The sequence below is a fragment of the Lichenostomus cassidix genome, chromosome 15 (assembly GCF_008360975.1).
Source record: "Lichenostomus cassidix isolate B80296 chromosome 15, HeHo_3.0, whole genome shotgun sequence".
Taxonomy (NCBI): domain Eukaryota; kingdom Metazoa; phylum Chordata; class Aves; order Passeriformes; family Meliphagidae; genus Lichenostomus; species Lichenostomus cassidix.
Window position 1 is genome coordinate 11,512,364 of NC_139496.1, and position 24,559 is coordinate 11,536,922.

General features: G+C 45.5%; 1 protein-coding gene across 1 annotated transcript in view; it reads right to left on the reverse strand.

Annotated features, from left to right (window-relative positions):
• MED13L (mediator complex subunit 13L) overlaps positions 1 to 21,836 on the reverse strand; it is a 166,199-nt gene extending 144,363 nt beyond the window's left edge. Inside the window, exons 1-2 of the mRNA XM_085076156.1 lie at positions 21,069 to 21,836; positions 2,139 to 2,376 (exon numbers count right to left, since the gene is read on the reverse strand). Coding sequence (XP_084932282.1) covers positions 2,139 to 2,376; positions 21,069 to 21,140 — 310 coding nt within the window. The 5' untranslated portion in view covers positions 21,141 to 21,836. The remainder of the gene's footprint in view (positions 1 to 2,138; positions 2,377 to 21,068) is intronic.
• Positions 21,837 to 24,559: the final 2,723 nt, after the last annotated feature.

The window sequence follows — 24,559 nt, forward strand, 5'->3', positions numbered from 1 at the left end:
GAAATCTATCCTTGTAGGATTTACACACGTGACAACAGACGAGCTTCAGATTTAATTCCACTTAAAAGTTCCTGCTCTGAAGGCTCCAGCCTGGATGCTGGAACACTGAGTGGTGTGTTCAGTTCTGAGCCTCTCAGTTCAAGAAGGACATGGAGGGGCTGGAGGTGTCCAGGGAAGGGAATGGAGCTGGGAAGGGTTTGGAGACCCAGGAGAGGCTGAGGGAGCTGGGAAAGGAGCTCAGCCTGGAGAAAAGGAGGCTCAGGGGGACCTTGTGGCTCTGCACAGCTGCTGACAGGAGGGGACAGCCAGGGGGGTCAGGCTGTGCTCCAGGGAACAGGGAGAGGAGGAGAGGGAACAGCCTCAGGCTGGGCCAGGGGAGGCTCAGGTTGGACAGCAGCAAGAATTTCTTCATGGAAAGGGTGGTTAAACATTGGCAGGGACTGCCCAGGGAGGTTTGCAGTCCCTATTCCTGGAGGTGTCCAAGGAGTATCTGGACATGGCACTCAGTGCTCTGGCTGGGGGATCAGGCACAAGTTGGACTCAATGACCTTGGAAGCATTTTCCAAAGTAAATAATTCCGTAATTCCACAAAATTTTGGACCAGGCAAGCAATGTGTGACAGTGATGCTCTTCTCTTTGCTATACTCTTCCCCATACTGCACCCAAGCAGGTTCAGCCTTCCAAACATTTAAATGGTTTTCCATCCCACCACTGCTGGAAGCAGCATCCCATTGTTGTAACCAAGATGTCAGCTATAAACAAGCTCCATCAATTTACAACAGAAACAGAAGCATCACCTGCAACTCCCCTCAAATAAAAAGACACTTAAGTCCCATCTACTGCATCTGAAATATTAAATAAACTATATATCACTAAGAGAAAAGCATATATTATTAAAGCTTTGCTGGGGAAGTAGAAATATTACCCATTCCCTCATTCCAAACAGGTGCCTCATAAAAAATGAATGTCAGTGGAATGGCTCAGTGCAGCACTGGTGAGCCATCTCTTTAATTATATATGATCACAGGGCTACCTGCATGGAACACGCCCCAAGGTATGCAGGGCTCCATATCTGTGATTTCACAGGCTCTGCTGCCAAATCAACAATCTGGCAGCCATCAAAGCAGGAAGCTTGGAACAGTGCTTAGAACAGAAAAACAAATTAAAGAAATGCATATACCATGACTATACAGGTAGGAGATAAGGGACAACTCAAGCACACGTGATAAATAAAATATTCTGTGTACTTGAAACAAATTTTATCACCAAGTCACCAGAAGGTCTAAAGGCCACAAGGATGAAAAGTTATTGCAAGAAACCAGAACCTGATCCTTATGATTGGCTTGGTTTTTTCCTTTAATCACTTATTATTCTAGAACTGGTGAACTTCAGTTGTTTTCTTGCAAGACTCAAGGTGAAAATGGAGGTAACATTCATACAGCCTAATAAAACACCTTTTAGTTGAGGCAAACTACATCTTGTCATAGCAACAACACACCACTGAAAAGAAATGAATATATAGTGGACACAGTCTACCCCAAACATGATCACAACAGACAGAGCAGAAGTAACTTCATCGTGTTAAGGCTACACATTCTGGAGACTCTGAGGACAATCCCAGCTGCACAAAGCCTATAATCACCAACTTATCACTGTCACCTTCGACCTAGCTGTCCCTTCCTGCCTCCTATTCCACTCCCTTGCTGCAACTCACCTTGGATCATGCTCCAATCCTGCAGCATGACCAAGGAGCAAGTCCTGACCTCCCACATTTACCTGGGGTGCTGTGGAGTTCACCTGGCTCTACAGGAGAGGTGATTTATTCCATCAGCTACTGCCTAATGCCAGAGCTGGGGGTTTATTATCATTATCATCCTTTGAATTAAAATTTACTTTATTTTCAGAGGTTTCACAAAAATCCAAGTCATGATGTTGACTACAGGTCTCCTGAGTTCAAGTTTCACTTTGCATTTTATCATGCAGCAAAAAAAAAAGTCAAATTTACAGCTTTTTTTGTTTTCCTGCAGGTCTTAAAACACAAACTACAGCAAAATCACACACGGTAACAAGATAAAGATTTAAATAAAATTGCTTTTTCACTGGAAAAAGTAGAAAGAACTGAGAACTGAGTGACTTACTGTGCAGCTCGCGGTGGATGACATCGACCAGGTTGGGCTCATCTCCCCACCAGAATATCCAGAGCTCCTTGCAGTCAGGTTTGACATCCCGGCGCCACACGCACAGCAGGTTGGCCTGCAGGCAGCGGATGAAGCTGAGCAGGATGGGATCATCCTGGGCTGGAGCTGAAATGATGGGCCCACAGTCCCCGTGGCCTTCAAAATTGTACCTACGCCATTTGATGCCCGTGAGTTCAGCCTAGGGGAAACAAAAAGGAAGAAAAGAGTCATTAGATCACTTTATAATTTACTTATGTTCGTTCTTTGTTTCATTTTCATTGGTTAATTCCTCAATTCAAGTTCAAAAATCCTCCTATTCATACGTTTTCTTTTATTTGCCTTCAAGGTAAAAAATTTAGAAACAGTACTGAATAAACCTGGCTTACCCCTGCATTTAGGTTTTCACCACAACCTGACTCATTTCTATTCTATTCATTTCCAGCAGCTTCACTCAATTTCTAACCTTATTGTTATCTTATTGTCATCTCATAAATTAGAAAGGAAAAAACCAAACAGGCAGAAGGAATAAAGCTCATTTCCTGCAGGCTGCTTGATGGCCTCATGAGCTCAGTGTCAGCCCAAAAGTTGACCACTTGAAAGTACCAAAGTACTACAGGATTTAAGAAAACCATTCACTTGCTGGAAAAGGTGAACTGAGAGTTTCACATTGTGATGTTACAAGTTTACCAAATGGACTTTTTATTTTTATTTTGCCCAAATGAACAATGCCAGAATAAAGAAAGTTGCCATTTACTGCCTCTCAACCAGACAAAAATTCTCTTATTAACCATCAAGGAAAAGTAAAAAGAACAGCTGTGCTACCTAGACATTGGGGAAAGGTTTTCTTTGGGCACCCCAGGCTCCCCAGGGAATGGGCACAGCCCCAAAGCTGCCATTGTTCAGGGGCATTTGGACAATGCTCTCAGGGATGAACAGGGTGGGATTGTTGGGGCAGGGCCAGGGGTTGGACTGGATGATCCCTGTGGTCTCTTCCAACACAGGTTGCTCTGTGATTCTCAGATTTTCCTCCACTCCCAGTTTGCCCCATCCCTGTTGTAGCCTCCCCCTTTCTCTCCACTCTCTGCTGCCCAGACAGGACAGGGAATACCCCCAGGACAGTGTGGCTGTTATCAAACACAACTGGAGTGTGCACACCCTGCTCTCAGTGGGCTTGTTCTCTGCTTTCCAACCTGTTCCCACATTGCTGCTGCTGCTATTCCCTCCACTGCTTCATTTGCAGTGTTCACACCTTCCCCTGGCTGCCCAGAAGCAGCCGGTGCTCAGTTCAGTGCTCCTGCAGGAGCAGCCAGCTGGTCTGCAGCAGGGAGTGCAAACACTGCAGCTACACCTCTGACAAGGGAAGTTATTGCCAGGGACAAAGGGAAGACCCAGCGGTGGAAACATTGACTGTAGGAATGAATTTGTACTCCTAAAGAAAACCAAAGACTTGCAGATCATGTATTCCTCCCATTTTTATCACTTCTGTAAGGGTATTGAACCCCTCCCCCAAAACCCAACCTCCCCATCTCACACAGAAGGATTTCCCTTTTCAAGGCCACAAACTTAGTCCATTTACAAGTTTAAACTACAAAATTTACTTTTTTCCACCACAGTAGCTAGAAGGAGCCTGCATGATTCAAGAGCTGGCTGGTTACCTGCTGAGGAGCTGAAGGTAATGCTCATCCTACCAACAACAGAAGAAAAAAACCACAAGTATTTCTTGTATCTTGCAAATACATCCTCTGAAACAGTTTCACCTCGTTCTGTGAGTAACCCCAGGCACAGCAGGGTTCTGGCCCACGGCTACAGTTCTTCTGACTCTGCCTCAAGGACTATTTCCCCAAACACTGATTATCCAGATTGCCTGTTTAATTGTCCTCTGAAGAGGCCTCACCAGGCACATGCCAATACTGCACTGGGAAGGGGAAAACCGATGGAACACTGAACAGCAGTGAAATTTGGTTTGTTGTTTGCAGGCCCCTAAAAGAACAAACATCTTCAGCTGCACAGGGCTGAAGGGACACTGCCATCCTGGATTCCTGCCAGCAGGACACCAGTCCTGGACTGGCCCAGCTGGAGGCTTCCTACAGCCTACACTGAGCTCTTGCACTCAGACAGAAATGCTGATCAGCTATCCAAAGGGCTGGGGGGACTATGGAAAAGGAAATGGGAAAGGATAGTCCAGGCTGGTCAAGATGCACAGCCATGTGCCACCTTCCTGCACAAGGAGGGCAGGGGAGTGCAGGAGGAAGAGGCAAAATGGAAGGAAAAAAGTTATGTTTTCCACAGTAGGATGCTGGAATATCTCATACACTAAATAATAGTCTAAGAGAAAGGGCTTACACATGCTCCTCCAAAACATCTACATCTGTTCTATGTGGGTCCCCAGCTACTGCTTGGAAAACAAACACACAGAGTTTCTGGAACCGGATAATGAATGTAACTATGAACCACAAAACACCAAAAATTAGTGCCAGCATAGGCAACCTATGAAAAAAAATGATGTTAAATATTTGTGCCATAACCAACTAAGAACATATGCTAAGTCACAAAGAGCATGGAACAGGAAGATGACAAAAACCAAAACCAAAAACCCAACTGAACAAAGGACATTACCCAACAGCAGCACTCACTTGATCCACACAGCAAAACCCAGAGCTCAGCTGTTTCAAAGAGCAGAGAGGCTCCTGTGGCTTCCTGACAGCTCAAAGGTATCACCCCAACATCCCACCAGAGCAGGCATGAGAAAGAGTCAAGGAAAGCACAGCGAAATCAGCAGAGCTGCACACCATTTAATTCTGCACTAACTCCTGGAGTCTGTAATTCTGTGGACTGTGAGGAATGATAAACTACTAACCTGGATCACACCACTACCCACCCACACAGAGAGAGACTCCCAAGGAAAGGGAGAGACAAGTCCTGGGGGTTTGGACTCAGTAGCAGCATTGAATGAGCTCTCACACATCGTTTCCCAGCCCAAGCTGCAGAGATGTGGTTCAGCACATGTATAGGGATATGTCTGTTTCTGTTTAAATTTTTAATAGGTAAGCATCAATACTAATCCCTCAGAACTTCTGGATTGTGTCTTCATGTTAATTAAAACTGAATTCAAAAGGAGATTTGAATCCAGAAGGGATACACCAGAGCAGACTACACCCAAAACACACATTCTACGCCCCTACTGATGTTCAGGGCAAAGTATTTAACACACTACAGGGAGAAGATCTGCATCCACATGGGGGTTATTTACATTAATTTCTTTAAACAAACCAAGAGCCCTGGTTTGAAGAGGCCTCCATCTGTAGCAGGGTTTGTACAGACAAGACAAGCATGGCCTGTGGTTCTGGGGACTGTTCTGAAGAGCCAAATTGGTTTCATTTGTGCTTCACTGGCAGTGAGCACAGGCTGACCCAACACAGCCTCCTCATCCTCAGCCCCAGCCATGTATTTCCACGTCCCAGTCTGACACTGGGTCTAGTGGGCATGAAATCACCGATTGAAAGCAATCACTTCACCAATTTAAACAAGAGAAACAAAGAGAAAGACAAACACTTAGGGGCTCTGCACCCTGACAGCTCATCCTGCAGCCAGGGAATCACTGAGCAGCCACAGCAGAGGAGGGAGAGCAGGATGGGATCTCCCCTGCCAGGGACAGCTCCAATCAGATAAACCACAACCTTGCACTGCCCCAGACTGCTGCTCCAATCAGATAAACCACAACCTTGCACTGCCCCAGACTGCTGCTCCTGTACACCTCAAGCAACACCAGCAAGCACTGGTGCCACTGGTGCCTGGCCTGGGTGCCTTCCCTGCAGCACACAGCTGCTGCTCACACACTCACCAAGCTGGGCTGACTCAAACCCAGAAGGGTTGGATTAAACGACTTTTTCCTCTACTCAGATCAGTCCCCACACCTGATTCATTAAACAGCCACAGAGATGCTTGTACCAGGAAGTCTGAGGACAGCAAAGCAGGTCAGGGAGGGCAGAGCTGCTCTGATTAGTAAAACTGCTGGTTTGAAAGCAGCCTGAAACACTGAGACAGAAACCAAAATTGCCAACCCGAGGACAAAACTGTGAACATGCTGTTTAACTCACAACTGGCTAGAGATGAATGCAGAACAAAGCAGAACTCTTGCCAGGTGATGTAATCTACTGCTTTTCTTGCATCTCTTCCCATATGCAGGGTCTTGGCTTATTGCAGTTGCTACAATGTTTTTAAAACTAAAAAGCCTGACAAAAGAAGAAACCTACAAATACTTATTATTATCCAACACTGTTAGCAAATCATGCATTAAATGAGATTTTTGCTTTGGTTTATAAAGGAACATGTGTTATGGAGGACTGTGCTGTGAAGGGTTCAACTGCTCAGATAAGAGAGGCTGTTTTGAAATGGAGTTTTTTTCTGAGTTCAGCTAACTGCAGTTGGACACAGAATATTTGTGAGACGCCAGTTTTAAATGCACTGGGCCAAGCGTGTAAGGAAACAGAGAAATTGGATCTCTAACAGTAATACCCAAACCCTTCAGTAACATCCAACTTCTTACAGAGCAATTCCCAAGACACAAAAAGATCTGTTTCTGATGTTTTCAAAAGCAGCTGTCAGGGTAGAAGAGTGTGTTCAAATTCCACACAGGCATCCAAAACCACCCAAAACATCCCCAAGAAATAGGCTTTAATGAAAACAGTGCATTGCCAATGTCCTTATTCAGATGCACGGCCACTGAAAGAACATCACAGAGTCCCTTGGAAAGGGACACAAACTCAGGTTTCAGTGACCCTCCTCACACACTGCAGAGTGAAAGAGCCTCAAAAGAGATGAGCTGAGAGTGTTCAAACCTCTGATCCTCCCTGCACACACACAGACAAGCAGAGAGACACAGAAAGCAAATTAGCACTTTCTTTCACACCCTGCTGCCCTAAATACAGACACCTCGACATGTACCTGCCACAGCTCAGGGCTCCAGGACACCATCCACCACTGGGAATTCCTAGCAGACAGAAAACCTAAGCTCTCATTCTTTCCCCCCTCCAGGCTTAAATCAGAATAATAGGCAGGCTGGGAGGGTCTGCTGCTGATCTCATCGTGCTCCACTCAGATTGGTAGAGTTTAGGCTGCTAAAAATCACAATTCTCCAGTAACATTTCCCAGTGCACAACTCGGTGCTGGCGTGCTCCCAGCAACCCTGAAGATATAATTAGTGCTGGGTAGCCACTGTGACTGTTTTCCTCTTCTGCAGTCCTTGCAGATGGAACACAAACAAACCCATCTTCCACCTCCTCTTTTATTTCCCATCTCCACCAAATGCTTTTTGGCCTCCGTTTTATGAGAAATGGACAGGCCAACTCTAAATTAACTTCTCCAGATCACTTGAGTAATTCCACCCATTTTAATACACAAAGCTCCCTTGGAGAGATCATACAACAATACAGATGCAGCAGAGCATCAGAAGTTTGAGAAATTCTTGTTCTTGGCCACACCAAGTGTAAAGCAGAGTTGTTTCTGTACTACCTTGTGCTCTCTACATTAAAAACAATTACTAAAACTGTGGAATTGTGTTATTTCTCCTGCTTCAGATAGGACAGAAAGGTAAGAAAAGCTAAGACTGAGTCAGAATGTAGAAAATCATTACTCGGGTACTTTCAAAATAGGAAAGATATATTTGAAAGGAGGTAAGATCATATTGTGAGTAAAAGAAACAAATATCCATTTATTTTTTATATATATTATATGTGTTATATATACGTTATATATATTATTATGGTGATTCCTCAACTCCAACCCTGATTTCTCAAAGCCTTTCAACATGACAACATTCAGGTCATTTTATTTTTCACACTTCGAAACAAAGCAAAAACCAAATATAAAAAAAAACTTCCCAATTGCCTTCCCCAAAGGTGCTACTCAGACAAAATCAGGTCTGTCCAGTGCTTCATACATAACTTTCTTTAATTGTCTTTAAAAAAGATGCAAGTAATGTAAAAAAAAAAACCAAACCACACCTCATCACTTCTACAAGCACATTTCATTTCGACAAAGGGAATAAAAAAGCTTTCATCATGTCCTTCCAACCAAGGGGAAGATGTTGAGCTGCCCAGAGTACCTTAAAACACTGTATTTACCAGCCTCTGAAGTTAGGCTCAGTCTAAACAATTTCTCTAATCTAGAATTTTGTTTGCTTCTGTATAGGAAAGTAGTTGCTAAGTATCTTTAGTCTACAATTTATGCTTCAAATTGGAACATAAAACATGTGAATGCCATATATATGTTTGCCAGTTTTATTAGAGTCTCATCTTGAGAGCTTCATTCAAGTAAGTAGCTATTCTGAAGCCACCAGAGACTCATACTAAGGACTACTCACATGAGTGAAAATCTGCATAAGAAAGCCCTTAGTTCATAGTCCAAGAATTTAAACTGTAGTTAAAGGTGTCATGGGAATTACACCACCATTTTAATTAAATGCTGTAAGATCTTGCAGACAGACTCAAGATTAGCACCATCTGGTTTGGTTACAGTGTCTCATTTCACTACATCATCCTCACACAGCAACGAAATATCACTGCACGCTCCACTCCAGCCATTTAAATACCAGATAAAATTTATGTCACGTCAATACACTTCACCAGGAAGGAAGGACAAAGGGAGGAGGACAGGGGGACTGGAAACTACTCTGTAACAACATGTTGCTCCTGGGGGAGGCAAACACGTTGTTCTCCCAGTGAAATAAAGTATTTAGTAACATCTGCCTAAGTCCCTGTCAAGTGAATTGAAAGAGCAGAGGAGATAGCTTAACTAAAACATCGGTTTCCTTCCTAGCTTCACAGACTGTTTGTACACCGAGAGAGGTTTTTATTCCTGCAGCACAACTGAGCAGTGCCAGCACCTGTCCACAGCCATTCCCTTCTTGTCTGCCTGCTCTGGAGCTCTGTGGGCTTTGAAAACCCACACCAAACTGACCAGCTCAGCCCCGTGCAGCCTGCTGAAATCAGATCATTCCCTGAGCTACGTATTCACATTCTCCTCTTTATGCTCTCGTTTTAAAAAAAGCAGGGAATGGTTTGTGTTGCCTTCCCTCAGGGCTTATCCCTTGTGCCCCTGAAGAGGCAGGGATCACATGGCACTGCTGAGGCCTTGCATGCACTGAAGGAGCTTCAAAAGGACATTGCTGGGACGCCAAGTATTGCAATAACTCCACAAAGTCATTCAAACTCGCTCCGAAATCAAGAATAGACAAAAAATTTCAGCTAATTCTGAACTGGGCCTCCCATGGCCAACAAAAACTCCGTGCCATGGTTTGTGTTTCAGAGCCCAGTGCTCAGCCTCAGCCCTCTTAGTATGCAACTGAGCAGCAGCAGAATGACATGTTTGACTTTAATCCTCTCCCTGCATAAGCACACAGTCAAGTGGCTGGAAAAAAAAGGGATAAAGGGCAGCCACTAACAAGCTTTTAAAAATGAAGGATAAAAAAATTACCTTTTTCTGGTTGTTATTCCTTTGCTCTTAAAAGCAACGTGAAAGTGAGCAGGGCAGTGCATGCAGCACATGTGCCTGGAAGAGCTTTCTGCTGGATAAATCCCTGCGCTCCACGCTGCCTCCTTCCTCATGGCCCCAGAACAGATTATCTAAACGCTCCTACTCCAGAGCTGTTTGTGACAAGCAACAGTGTCAGGGCATTTGGATGTCATCTTTTATCTTTGCCAAGTCTCAGGGAAGGATTTAGCTGTAACCAAAATCCTATTATCAGATATCTCCCCGATGGACTTCTGTACCTGGGGACATCTGAGATCCCCTAGCACAGCACGGAGGACCAGAAAGCCAAGGCATTTCTAAAATAATAGAGTCCACATTATTAAAAGCCACAAACTAATAGTGTGAGCTGTTACACCTAAAAAGTAAACAGCACTGACAGAAATTAGGTATTTTTTCCTCTTTCTCCCCAACACGAGGGTGACTCTGTCTATGTGGGAGACATGGCAGCCAGGAAGATTAATTACTTCTTTCAATGAAACAAAAGTCAGACCCATCTCAAAAAGAATTTGAGGTGGCAACCAAGTACCATCTTTGCCAGTGGAAAACATAAAAGGACTCCAACACTAATGCTCGAATTTCAGCAGCTCTGGCAGATGCAGGAGTTACCAACAAAGGCATTTTGAGTGGCAAGCATAAAAGAAACAGCAATCTGGTAAAAAGGCCCAAATTGCTGATATGGATCCAAACCCTCACAGAATTTCAAGGTTAAATACTAAAGGAGATGGCTACAATCAAACACAGCAGAAGGAAAATGAGCACACACTGACACATACTTTCCTCTATCTTTTTGATAGAGTAAAAGTATCTTCTTCCAGTCCACTGCAAAAACAGGTTGGCAAAACAAACCTGTGAGAAAATGTGAGAAATTCTTACAAAAGAAACAGAAGGTGACACAGAAATTGTGAGGATATTACAATTCACCTGTAGCTCTGCACCTTTATCACACACTGCAGCTCTTGTTTCACAACATCAAAACCGGAAGAATTACAGGAATGGTCAAATATAATATGTTCCATACAGTTAAAAAAAAAAAAAAAAATCAACCAGGGATTAAGTCTGGTTGGTTTACAAGAGGAAAACTGAGGTTCTCTAGAGAATCATTGCTGGTTTTCTCCCAGATACCAAATTAAATTAGCAGAATGCAGACTCAACCCAAAATGAGGTGGCTGAAAATTTTGTATTAGGATGAAAACGTACGTATTAGTTTAGAAATTGTCTACAAAACATCTACCCAGTTCAAGAAATCAACCAAATACACAGAGAGCCTGGGAGATTATTCGAGGATGCACAACTACTTCCACTTCAGCAAATCCAGCAGGCCAAACAGCCACTGAGACAGGACTTTGGTGGACTTGTGATTGCACAAAGCTGCTCCCTGCCCTGCCATTTAGCCAGGGACCAAGTGGTACCTTGGAAACTTCATCAGCACACCCAGAGCAGTCAATGATCACCCTCAGAACTGCCATCTTCAGCCAGGACCCAATGTCCACCAGTGAAGCAGCAATAGTCGTTCAGCACTAACTGCACAAACTATTAAAAAAATCATAATAAAACAACAAATAATTAAAGAGGGCATTTTTGAGAAAAGACCTGTGAGTTAGATCAACATCTTTCACCTTCAGGGAAGGTTTTGGTTAGCAAATCTCCAGCCCTTGACTGACCCAGCCAATTCAGAGCACAGTTCCACTGATGCCTGGCTCGGCAGCTCCAGTGCCAAGGCTGTAACCAAGTTCATCAGAGATGGGAAAGGATAATGTGATAAGCATGGCTGGAAGCCAACGGGCTGAGATTCAGCCATCACTTGAAAAGATACTTTCAAGCCCGAAATAATCAAGTCACAAACATAAGGAAACTGAAAGATGGCAGAGCAGTGTCCCAGGTCAGCGTGGGAGTGAGACTCACCCAGGCACTTCCACACACGTGTCCTGCTGGCTCTTGCAGCAGCACAGCCACACCAAATGGGAACTTGCTGGGCCAGAATCCCAGCACCAAGAGTGGGAAAGGGAAATGGGGAAGCCAAGCTGCACAGCAAAACTGAACAGGCAGCAATCTGGGGTTCACAGGAGGCACAAAACCTATCCACATCCCAAATCCACCTAGCAAAGCCAAAGCAGCCAAATGTATTTCACAAGGCCTGGCTGGCTTTGATTTGGTTTGGGAGGTATTACTGGGAAAAGGGGAAGAAGAGGGCTTGATCTTGGAGCTCTTTTCCAACCTTAATGATCCTGTAGGGAATGAAGTCTACCCGTGGCAGAGCTGAACGTTTACCCCCTGTAGGCTGCAGGGAAGCACACAATGCCTGGAAGCAAAATGCCATCTCCAAGACAAAAGACAGAAGGAATTGAAGAAATTCTTTTCGTATTACCAAAGCCTGGGTTTAGGTAGTGACCCACCCCGCAGGTCAGCTCACAGACACTATTTTACAGACAGGAATCTCTGAGTTCTCCATCACTTCAGCCAGTTTCTTCACAAAAGAGAATCAATTATATTTTAACTTCTGAGTAGATGGTTGAGAACAGGTAATAAAATGAAAACTACCACTAAACACTTCAATAGCGCACAAAAAAAAGCAAATAAAGATGCAAATTGCCAGGCAGAGAATCCCTCCCCCTTGGTCTCAGACAGGGTGAATGATGAGGTTTGCAAGATCCCTTCAAACAGAGAATCAGAACTAAGTGACAGCCTATTTTCCCAATTTAAGAAGTCTCCTCTTAGAGAAAGCTGGACTACAGAAAAGCAGTCCAACATGTGAAAAAAAATGACAAAAGCAAATCTGCAAGCAAACAAAGGAATCTTCTCCATTCTCCCAACTTTAACTTTCTTTTCTAGTTTTTTTTTTAACTGAAGGAGGAAGGAAATGTCAAACATCAGAGTCATACAATGGACTATCAGATGTTTCCCAAACCAAGTAATCTGACATATGGGCAGAAAAAAACGGGGGGGAGGGTGGGCTGGAGGAAGTAACAAGCCGAGCAGAGTAAACTTTGGCACAGTGAGTTAAAGAATGCAGTTCCCTTTCTTCCATTACACAGAGAGCTGCACCAAGGACTTGGAACATTAGTGCCCCACATGTGAGCAGCACAGCAGCTCCCAGGGCTTTAGAGCTGTGTCCATCCCTGCCCTGCCCTGCAAAGCTCAGGTTTACACCTCTGGGACAGGGAGGCAGGGACAGCACAGGAATCCCATCACCCAGCATCATCCCTGTCCTCACCACTGACACCCAGTACTGCTTGTCAGGAGCAGCCAAAATCCCTCAGCTCTTCAAAATCCACCACCTGGACAATCCTGGTGCATGACTCTTCCGTAATACGGCAAGTAGTAAATAAAGCCACTACATGACTGGTCATGTCTATTCATTTTGCCAACTCTCTCACTGTCATTCCTGAGAAGACAAGAATCCAGCACCTCCTGCCAGAAGGGAATTATGGAAATTCACAGAGAACTCCAGTCAAAATTTTATTAAAATACACATGGAAAATTAAATAACCAGAAACGCTGGGCTGAAACTGAAAGCAGCTCTTTCAGAATAAAGTAATTTAACCAATTAACCTTTTCTCTCAGCAAAGAAATTACTTTTTTATAAAAATACTTGACATGGCCACTACAAGATATTCCTGGAATTAATTTCGTGTCTCACCAGAGCCTCCTACAAATTCAGTAACATTGTGGACATACATGAAATGAGACTCATAAAAGTCCAACACTAAGACTGCAGATATATTAGACTAGGTCTGAAAATCTCCTAGTAAATCAGAAACTCCCATAATGTGAAAAACCAACACATTTTGAAACTTATGTCTCATAGCTGTCAGCTATGAATGCATCATTATTGAAAGCTGGAAGTTTGCCAATGCTTGGTCAATAGGTAAAGAAGAGTTTTCCCTTTAAATTTTGCTTTCAATCCTCTGTTCTCACAAAATATTGTATTTTATGGGCAAATATGGAGTCATAAGAACAGGCGACCGCAAGGGCCTGACCACAGCATAGCTCTTTTAAAGCTAAAAGATGAATGAAATAAAGTTTTACTGAACAAGCTTTAAATTTCCTTCTCTAAGACACGGATTGTGGTTACAAAGCCACTTTGATCTCTGCTCAATCCACACCACTGCCAAAACGTGGTGGGGAGAGAGGAATGAGGGGAACAGAGCTGCCTTGGGAGAGAGAAGGGCTAGAAGATTTTCTCTAGGTCAGTTCCACACTCCAGGCTTAAATATGAATTTATGAACCCTTTTGGAGTCACCGAGGCATGGAAGAAGAGTGAAGGGGGACAAAAATGAAAGAGGGAGAAAAAAACCCAAAGTTTTTCCTCTGTAATTGTAACTTTCAGTAACAAGAATACACTAAGCTGCAACACTGGCTGATTAAAGAAAGCTGAGGTAAGTGCCTCACAAGAAGGGATACAGAAATACATCTGTCATATCTTATTACTTTTGTAATTTTAGAAGCCTGCCCATTTTTCTCCATTTTCATAAGCTGATTAAATACATTCCTTAATAGAGGGACAAGGTCATTGTGTATGTTTGAGCTCATCTGTGTTAGTCACATAAATGTAAATATTGCCTCAGGGCACCTTATACAACAGCACCACACAATAAAATTCCCCATCTCAAAGAAATAAAAGCCAGGATGCCACTAAAAGCTCCAGCCACATTTCCACTACTGCAATTTTGCTCATGGATTAAGCCATGCATGACTCAATGAGAAATAACATTTTTACAGATTAAGGTAGCAAGTGAGAGTCGGGATTCATCAAAATTAATCAAAATTCACAGCACAAGCCAAAGGAAAGACTGCTTAAGTCTTTCACATTTGTGAGTAAGGCAGCTCCTTACTACGTCAGGAAATGCTGAGAATCCTCCCGATGTGCAAAGCTAAACTTCCTCCCTGGTGTCAGAGCAGGTTGTGCTCAGCCCTCGTTATCATTCTGCAGAGTTGGGATCACACTAATGCACAGCTCTGTAACGAGCTGAGCCACAGCAGGAAACAACACAAGCTGGCATTGCCAGTATCCCAACCCTCATCCCTGCTGTGCACTCACTCCACCACTGCCTGCACAGCCAGCCCAACACCAGCTTTCAGTCATACTTTGAGGTCTGCAGAGCAGAGTATTTTTATTAGCTGGTTTCTCTTTAAAACTACCAGTTGATGTCAGGGAACTCAAGGAAAGAGGATCTATTTTTAAAGCAATACTTTGAGCTCAAAATGAAAGTGGTGGAACAGCCTGGTCTGAGGAACAAAGATGCCCCCATGTAAACACACACTCCTTATAAGCAAATCTTCTGGATTTGGGTTGGGATCTTCTGTTGGAAACACTTGTGCACTTTTCAAACTGGCAAGTTAATACTAAAACAAGCATGTTTTCAGTCAGAGCAGTATTTTTGCTTATTATTTGTGTTACTATGGCACCAACAAGATGCAAATGCCACCGTGCCAGACTCTACACAACGGAGTGCACAACTCACCCACAGAACAGCAAATGAACACACACAAACTCCAAAGTTCTCTATAAACTACACTTGTCAGCCTTAACAACAGCCCAACCACCTATCCAGTGGTACTGGGTTGTCCAGAGGATGCCACAGACAAGCTCAGGAAAAGGGGTTTTGTGGGTCTATGGGCATCAACTGTCACCTTCCACAGCTACAATGGAACAACTAGAAAAAAACAAAGGACATAAATTTATAATGAGGTGATCCTGGTGTACACTGGAGCCAGCACTCAAGGAAAAATGAAAGGCAGAGGGGGAGCAGTGTCAACAGCAGGGAGACAATGAAGGAATGCAGGAAGGTGCCAACCATGCCAGTCATGGGATGCAAGAGGAAATTTGTAGGAGCATCTCTGCTCCAATCAGAGCAAAACCCAAACCCCAAAAAAAGGGTGCTGCCACAACTAAGGATGCATAAGTGGACTGGGGCAGGTGGGGGAGGTGGGTGTAATTCCATGGAGAGATCAAGGAAAGCGGAGACAACAGGTTCCTTCTCTCCCAGTGAACAGGAAGCTCCAAAGCAGCACAGGTGTTCACCCCATTGCAAAGTGCAACAGCTCCCTGACACTGATGGGCTTTGGTATTTAAAAGCAATGCACACATCCCCTCCTTTTATATAATGCTTCTGAGAACGAGAGAGATTAAAAAATTAAAACAAAATCCATAAAGATTCCTTTATCATCCAATGACCAAAGTAACTCAAGTTAACACACTCAGCAGATACATCTCATATGCACCACACTTATTTTTTCCACCAAAGATCAAAACCTTCAGTTTCTTTAGATTTTCTTCAAAAGAACTGCATTGTCCAGAAGGAAAATAATAGAAGAAAGGATTAAAAAGTTCTATCTGTAGATCTTTCTTTACTCTTTCATATGAGGCAGCACTCTCAAAAGAAGGCGAAAAAATTCAAGATCAAATGAGTGGGGGCAGGGGGGTGTTTGAGAACTGGGGTTATGATGTCAATTCTGTATTAAAAATGTAGAAAAATAGGAAAATGTATTTCCAGATAGTGTTACAGTAAATTATTATTCTTAAGGTGTAGTTACCTAGGACATTTTTTAATACCTCAGCCTAATATTTGAGTATTTTCGTTGTTGTGTTGATGTTCCCAACAGCTGTCACAGCACCAGACTCACAGTGCCATCAAAATCAGGACACAGTGTCTGGGGAAGGATTCCCAGCCCCAGGACATGTGTACATTCACAAGACACTCGGGATTTCAAGGAAACCTCACTCAAGTATTTCTCAGTGATTGGCTTGGGCACACTTAGTCTGAGCTGCAAATGTCACTCCTGCAACCCCCATTTTCTTTGGGAATATTCCAAAAAGGTTGGTTACCCAACAGATCCCTCAATTCCTCTCCCAGAGCTGGGCACACTGGCTGAATGTCACTGTCCCAAGCTCGGCAAATCTGGGTCTGTTCTCTTCAAACCTCTCCCTGGCACGTCCCATTAAACTGTCAAATACCCTGACAGGACATAATAAAAACCCACCACTGCAGTGATTTAAAACCTGAAGTAATCTTTTATTAGCAAGAAGTGAACAAGCTTTCTAATGTCATCTCTCTGCTTCTGGCTTGTTACCTAATAAAACTCAGGATAAAGATAACTGGAGAATCAAATACTTTTGCACAACTTGAGAGGCTAATTTCATTTCTTAATTATTTATGCATGTAAATTCACACCTACATAAAATTCCAAACAAGCAAGATATGTTACAGTGCTGTAACATCCAGCATGCCAAAATCCCAGCCCACTGCTCGGAGCACTGCATTTAGGAAAACACAACAAGCAAGAAGGACTACTGGTTAATTCACTACTACCGAAGGCATTGAGCAATCAACATTTACTATGAAGTCTTTCACTGACAATTGTGCAACACCAAGGAGTATCTCACAGCAGCCTCTGCAACCTTCCCTTTCTGATGCCATGAAGAACCTTTAGGAGAATATTCCAAATGCCACCTCAGGTTGCCTTAATTCCTTTTATCATTCTGGAAATATCAACAAAACTCCCTGACAAATGGTGACAACTTCTGTTTCTGGATGTGAACTGCAAAAGGCAACAGTAGCAATGGCCTTCACCATTTGTAACTTTGCCTTGAACGGGAACAAACACAATTCCCACAGTCTGGACCCTTCTGGCAGCTGGTTTTTGTAGGAATGCATTTATCCAAGAACCAGATCTTCCATAGCAGTTTCCATACCCTGGTCTTACATCCCAAGAACACATTCATTTCATTTCCAGGCAGTTTTTTCCTACAGTACCAAATCTTTCTAACCCATGAAAGCTCCTCTAAATTTCAGGTCATTCCTGACACCTTTGGCTGTACTCTTTTTTCCAGTATATCCAATGTTATGTAACTTCACCCCAATTTCCTGAGACTGACTTGTGCCTTTGGATCCACTGTGGCAGCAAAGCCAGACAGTTGAGGAAACACCTCCATGCAAGCCCTCGCTGTCATATGAGTAACCCTTACTCACAGGAAAAGTCAAATTAATTTCAGTAAGACTACTTTTATGATTAAGGATTATTCACAGGAAGACTGCTTGCCAGCTGGGGCTGAAGTTTTAATACAAAGCATATTACCTCAGAACATTTTGTCTCTAAATAGTTATAAGACAGCTCTTAATTAGTATTTAAATAAACTGGCCCTTACAATGGCTTATTAAATACTGTTTATCAAAACAGACATTCTTTTCAGAAGCAGCAGCAGACATTTTGACTACAGCAACAACAGAGTGAGGATAAATATAATTTCTCCTACTGTTGTGCTAGGAACAGCAAATTCAGACAGAAAGAGTGTTTTTAATGAGCAAGGCTATTACACCCAGCAGATGAAACAAGTTATTATTTGAGGAGCACTCTGATGACAGAGATGCAAACTGGCCCTTACATCACCCCACTGGGAAAGGCTTCACCCTCAGAGCAGGACTGGACGTCTTTGTGCAGGCTGGCTGGGTTTTTGCCTGACAGAGCACACCAACATTAACCCATTTTCCAGAGCGGCGCTGCATTCCCGCTCGGCTGGAGAACAACACACAATGGTGCTGCCAAGGGCTGCAAGTGCAGAGGGACATCCCAGCTCTGAGAGCACCCCAGCACCTGCACAGCCCGAGGGAACCATGAGACCTTCACTTCACACCGTGCTCTCCCCTCAGGTGACACTGAGCTCAGGGCACTGAGGACATCCACACTTTCTGGACATCACTGATCAAAGACAATCAGTCATTAAAAGCTTTCAGAAAATGCTTCCCGTTAAAAGATTCAGAAGCAGCAAAGGCTCCTAACCTCTCTAGCGTGTCTACAGACTACAGAAAAATAGAAATAGTGAATTGTTAAACCAACCCAAATCCACCACAGCAACCAGACAGTGCTGGCACAGAGCTCTGGCATCTCCAGGGCAGGGAGACAGCATTCCTGCTTCCACAAAACAAACGTCTGTGGCTAGAAATATTATCTAACCATGAACCAACAGTATCATGATAGACTATAATTATTTCAGAACTGCAATTCTCCAGTCACGAACAGTTCTTTGTGATTCACACCCAAAACAAAGCCTGCAATTAAAAAATCCCCCAACTTCTAACAGCAGAATCATTTTTAAAAATACTTGTAATCTACTTTGCTCCTAAAGAATGAATGGATTCCCATCAAGTGCTGATTTAGATTTTGTTCTTTTACACTGAAAAGTAAATGATTACCAAAAGTTTCTCTAACTACTAATCCAGACTACTGTAGCTTTAACACTTCATAAATTTTGAAATGAATATGACAATCTGAGGTTGAAGGGCCAGCGGTGCTGGTCAAACATTACCAGTCAGTGTTTCCACTCTCAGTATCTTTCACTGATGCATAAATCCCAACAAACACTAACACAATATAAAATAAATATTCCTAATAGTTTTCATATCTGCTGTATTTTAAAAATACTACACTTTATTACTTTTTTTTTTTGCAGAGTCAGAATACAATAAAGACAGAGTTTCATGCACAGCACCACATTAAGGTATAGATACCTCCCACAAAATTACATGGGAGATTAAAGGGTTGCACATTAAACTCATTATTATTAAAGCCACTTGCAAAAGAATTTCGTTAAACTTATTTCAGTGATATTACACACCCATTTAAAATTGAACATTTCCCTAGCCTAGGCAGGTGGGAGAAAAAGAAAAAGCAACCAAACCACAATAACTATGAAATAGCTTCACATTATAATTTATGCTAATTGCATGCCAACAATTATTTTTACCAGTGACAGATCAGCAGATTGCAACTGCAGGAGAAGTTCCGCCTCTCCAAACACACACTCCAGTCTGCATTAATGAACGGGGACTTCACAACTCTGCGAGGAGCAAACCCTCCACTGCCTCCCTCCTACAATCAGATACGATTGTTCCCTTCATGCTTCCCGATTTATTTTCCTGCCTGCCTAAGAGCAGCGTAGTCAAAATCACCATAACAATCCCCCGAATCACCCTCCCTGCATCTCGATACACAGAGCACTGCTACATATTTATAAATATTACCGCATGCCTTCCAACAGAAGCACCGATACAAACTTACAGAATGTAACAGTGCAATAAAAAGCCGAAGTAAGAATTGTATCATTCTCACAGAACGATCTCTGGGCCAGTTTTCCAGCAGTGGAAGACCACGGCTCTTGTCCCAGATTCTTAAAAGCTATGAGCAAAATAAACACCAAGCATGTGTAGATTTAAAAAAAACCAACCCTGAGACAAAATAACAAATATACTACAATGAATTTAAAAAGCATAAAACAAAGAGCTCGATCATTTGCATCTCCAAGCAATTTCCTTTTCTCCCCCTCTCTTGATTTTCATAAGGGAGCTAAAAACAATCTCTTCCTTTCTATCAGCAGCAGAACATATGCACCCACCTCCAATTCTGGCAGAGCTGTGCTGCGGGGAGGGTAAACCACCACAACCCTCTCACACATGCTACCCCCAAAGTTGCATCACAAGGTTTGAACTCCAGCACACCACGCACCGAACAAGTCCCTCCTCCCCTCCGACATGATCCCTGTGGCACAGAAGGCTCCCGATGATCCACCAGCCCTCTCGCTCACTCAGCTGCTGCCCAGCCAGGAGGGATAACGTTCCGCTGTGTGCCGGTAAAATACAACAAGGTATTTCCAAAAGGCTTTGCCGTTACGCACAAATTGCTCTCGTATTTTAAATTTAAATTGCCAATCTGTAGCTAGCCAGAACTGATATCATAATTTCTGCAACACTAAAGCACGCAATCCACGTCGGAAGTTCCCAGTGAGGTGGGCAGACGGCATCTATGCAAACAATCCGGCACGCTACTGTCAGCCGCGCTTGTTCTCCAGAGAAGGCAAAATTAAAAGGTTTGGGTTTTTTTTCTTTTTTTAACCTCCTGCCCCCGAGCACGATGTATGCAAAGAGGAGAGCAGGCTGTAACAGCAGCTGACACGCCGTCACAGGAGCCCAGAGCTAAGTCCGACAGACGATCACACTACATGAGCGTTCGCTGCTGCTGAAATGGCGTTTGTCATTGTGAGAGGAGAGCAAACCCCCCGGTTCGGTGGCACAAAGCGCACAGGGCACGGAGTGCCAAGGGAGGCGGGGAGAGGAGCCTGTTTACCAGGGAAATGGTCGTGCAGGGGACACAGAGCTCACATCTCCAGCTGCGAGCGATACACGGACCCGCGGCAAATCACGCTAAGGAGCAAAATAAACACGGGGAGCGGGCCGGGGGAGGGGCCAGCGCAGGAGCAGCCCCGGGCCCTGCCTATAAACCCCCGGCAGCTGCTGCCGACCGGCAAACCCGGCGCGGAGCCACCCCCGAGCACCCAGCCGCCCACCGCCCGCCCGCTCGCTCACTCACCAGCGAGAAGAGGTTGGAGTGACAGTCCTCCAGGCTGGCCCCGTTCGCCACCCAGTTCGCCGCCGCAGTCATGATCCTCGGCGAGCCGGGCCGCCACGGCGGGGCATGTCTGGGGGGACGGCCGGGGGCGAGGGGCGAGGCGGGCGACCCCCGTCACTGCCCGGGGCTGCCGCCGCGCTCCGACCCCTCGGCCCCGCGGGGCCCCGCGGCCGGGAGGGGACGCGCCGAGGCCGGGGCGGGCGCGCTGCTCCTCGCTACCCGCCCCCGCGGCGGTAATCCTCGAGCCGGGGGGCCCTTCTCCGCTGCGAGCGGGGGGGACGCGTCCCCCGCTCCTCCAGGCCGGGCGGCGAAGAGGAGGCAGGGGGGGCCCGGGGCCGCCCTTCCGCGTCCAGCTGCGGCCCCCCCCGGCCGGGGGTCGCGCGGAGGGCGGCGGGTCCGTGCGGGACGCGGGGCGGGCGGGGCGAGGGGGGGTCCCGGTCCCGGCCCCGTGCGGAGGCGGCGGCGGGCGGGGGGCGCTGTGTCCCCTCCCCGCCCCGCCCGGCCGCCCCTCGCTGCTGCCGCCGCTGGCTGTGCGTGGATGGTGTTTTCCTCCTCCTCCTCCTCCTCTTCCTCCCGCTGCCGCCGCCGGCGCCGCCGCCTCGTCGGCGCTGCCCGCGGGGTGGCGGCGGTGCGGGCGCGGCCCGGCCCGGGCAGGGAGCGCTGTCCGCCCGCGCTGTGCCGGCCGTGCCCGCGGCGGCCGCAGCTCCGCGCCCGCTCTGCCTCCTGCGCTCTGACAGCAATGGCGCCCGGGCCCGCACCGCGCCGCGCCATTGGCCCAAGCCGCACCACGTGACCAGGGCCCGGGGGCGGGGCCTAGAGCCGGGGCGCCTCCCGCCGCCGCCGCTGCGCTGCGCCTGGTGCCCGCTGGGGGCGCTCGGGAGCGGCGGGCCGCGGGGGGGGCAGTGTCCCTGTCCCAGTCACTGTCACTGTCCCATGTCCCGTGTCCCGTGTCACTGTCCCGTGTCACTGTCCCGTGTCACTGTCCCGTGTCACTGTCCCGTGTCACTGTCCCGTGTCCCTGTCCCATGTCACTGTCCCTGTCACTGTCACTGTCCCTGTCACTGTCCCATGTCACTGTCACTGTTCCGACCCTCCGAAAGGGATCTCCGCCCCCAGGAAAAGCCTGCAGCTGTGTCAGGGTAGGGTTAGGCTGCGCATTAGGACAAAGTTCTTCCCCCAGAGGGTGGTGGGGCACAGAATGGGCTCCCCAAGGGCCACTTGAAAGTCACAAAGTGAGGACATAAGGAAACCATTCGCTTGCTGGAAAAGGTGAAATGAGAATTTCACATCGTGCTATTCCAAGTTTACCAAATGGGCTTTTTATTTTTATTTTGCTCCAAATTTACATAGCCAAAATTAAAGAAAGTTGTCATTTACTGTCTCTCAACCAGACAGAATTCTCTTATTAACCATCAGGGAGGAATGAAAAGAACAGACGTGCTACCCAGACATTGGGGAAAGGTGCTTTTTTCCTTCGGGCACTGACCAGGCTCCCCCCGGGTCCCGTCCCCGAGGCTGCCAGAGCTGCAAGAGCGTTTGAACAGGGTGCGATTGCTGGATGTCTGTGCAGGGCTGGGGTTGCACTGGATGATCCTCGCGTGTCCTTCCCACTCGGGACACCCTGCGGCACGGGGAGCGAGTCCCGGCTGTTCCGTCCCGCCGCAGGGAAGTCGCTCAGGCAAGGGGTCTCAGGCAGACCCCATCCCGGCCGTTCCGCGGTTCACCGGAGGGTTTCCCCAGCACTGAGAAAGCTCAAAGTGATTTTAAAAAGCCCTCCAAACTCGTCCATGGCCACAGCCGCAGCAGGGCCCGCCGAGCTCAGTCCCACGTTCTGCACAGCCCCGGAGCTGCGCCTCTTATAAAGGGAGCTCGAGAACGCCTTAGGTAGAGAAACAAACAGAATGGATTCACCAAATAGTCATGGTCTGGAGGAGAATCACAGAGAACCTTCTCAGTTGCAAGGTGCCCACAAGCATCATCAAGTTCTGCTCTTCAGTGAATAGCCCATGCAGGGGCCAAACCCTCGGTGTTATCAGCACCAGGCAAGAAGGGATGTACATAAAATAAGTGATAAATACTAAATACTGTGTTTAAAACAGATGATCCATCACAAATAATGTTTTCACTGTTTGCAGTGATTTGAACCAGTGGGAGCAGATTGAGGCTCACCTGCTTGAGTTTCTCCCTGACTGGAGAGTTCCACAGGTGATAGAAAGCAAACAGTGTACTTAAAAGGTGAAGATATTGAGCATTTCAGCTTAAATGTTAATACAGAAATGTAGCACGTTTCCAATGATGTGATTCAGTGGAAAATGTTCTCACTCTGTGCTCAATGGCAGCTTTCCTTATCGTGATTTTAATCTCATTTAAGCGTCTTTTTTGCAATTTACTTTTCTTGGCAATAAATTAAGATTAGCATCTCTCGCAATGGCTGACTGGAGTTTGTTTGGATTTACCTCATGGTAACAAATCTCTCCCACAAACAGGCATCACATGTACCTGAGTTACGTACACAGAGTGAGAGACAGAATTCAGGCCAAAAGAAAATTTCCACCCAGCCCAGGGCTCTCACTGTGTGTGTGTTTGCTCTGACAAATCCATCACCCACCCCATCCCTTCCCTGCCACGCCGACCAGGAATTCTGTTGTGCAAAGACTGGGCCTATAGTGAGAGGAAAATTGTTTTCAAATACAAATTATTCACGTAACTGAAGTTACAATTGCAATTTATTCAGTCCAAGTGTCACAGCCCAGAAACTGCTTGTTCCATCCTGGCACTCAGAATCAGGGAAGTACTTTGGCCTAAGTTACTCCCCTTCCTTTTGGCACCAGTCTTATAAACAGAGAACACAATCTGACACTTGTAAATATGTCAAGCAGTGTGTATTAACCAACCCCAAACCACATCCTTCCGCATTAAAATAGTACAGCTTTTGTAACTCCCCTGCAGCACCAGGCACCCATCCTATCACTACAGGAGGCCCAGGGACAACAAACCCTTTGATGAAGTATCCATCCTATTTCTGGAATAAAGGAACATCCCTTAGCGTGAAAAAAATTATTATGTTCTTATTATAGAAAATATTTTGGAATGGAGAATCATGTTATTACTTATCTGGATAAATACTGTGCAGGATTGGACACTGCAGAATTCCTGTTTCTTCTATATGCTGCTTACCCTCCAAATGGTGTTTCCAGTCAACACCATTCCTCTAATCTGGATCTTTCAGATAGTTATGACTTATTATGCTTTATTTTGTCAGGAAAATGTGGGGTCTAACAGATGATTCAGGTCCATTTTCATGAGGAGAAATGTTAATATACTCATACTGTGCTGCTTTGGCCATTTTCCAGTAGTCTTATGAATCCTAAATACTTTATAAATTAAAAATTGTGGAATCATAGAGTAGCTTGGGAGGGGATGGGCATTAAAGCTCATCCAGCCCCACTCTG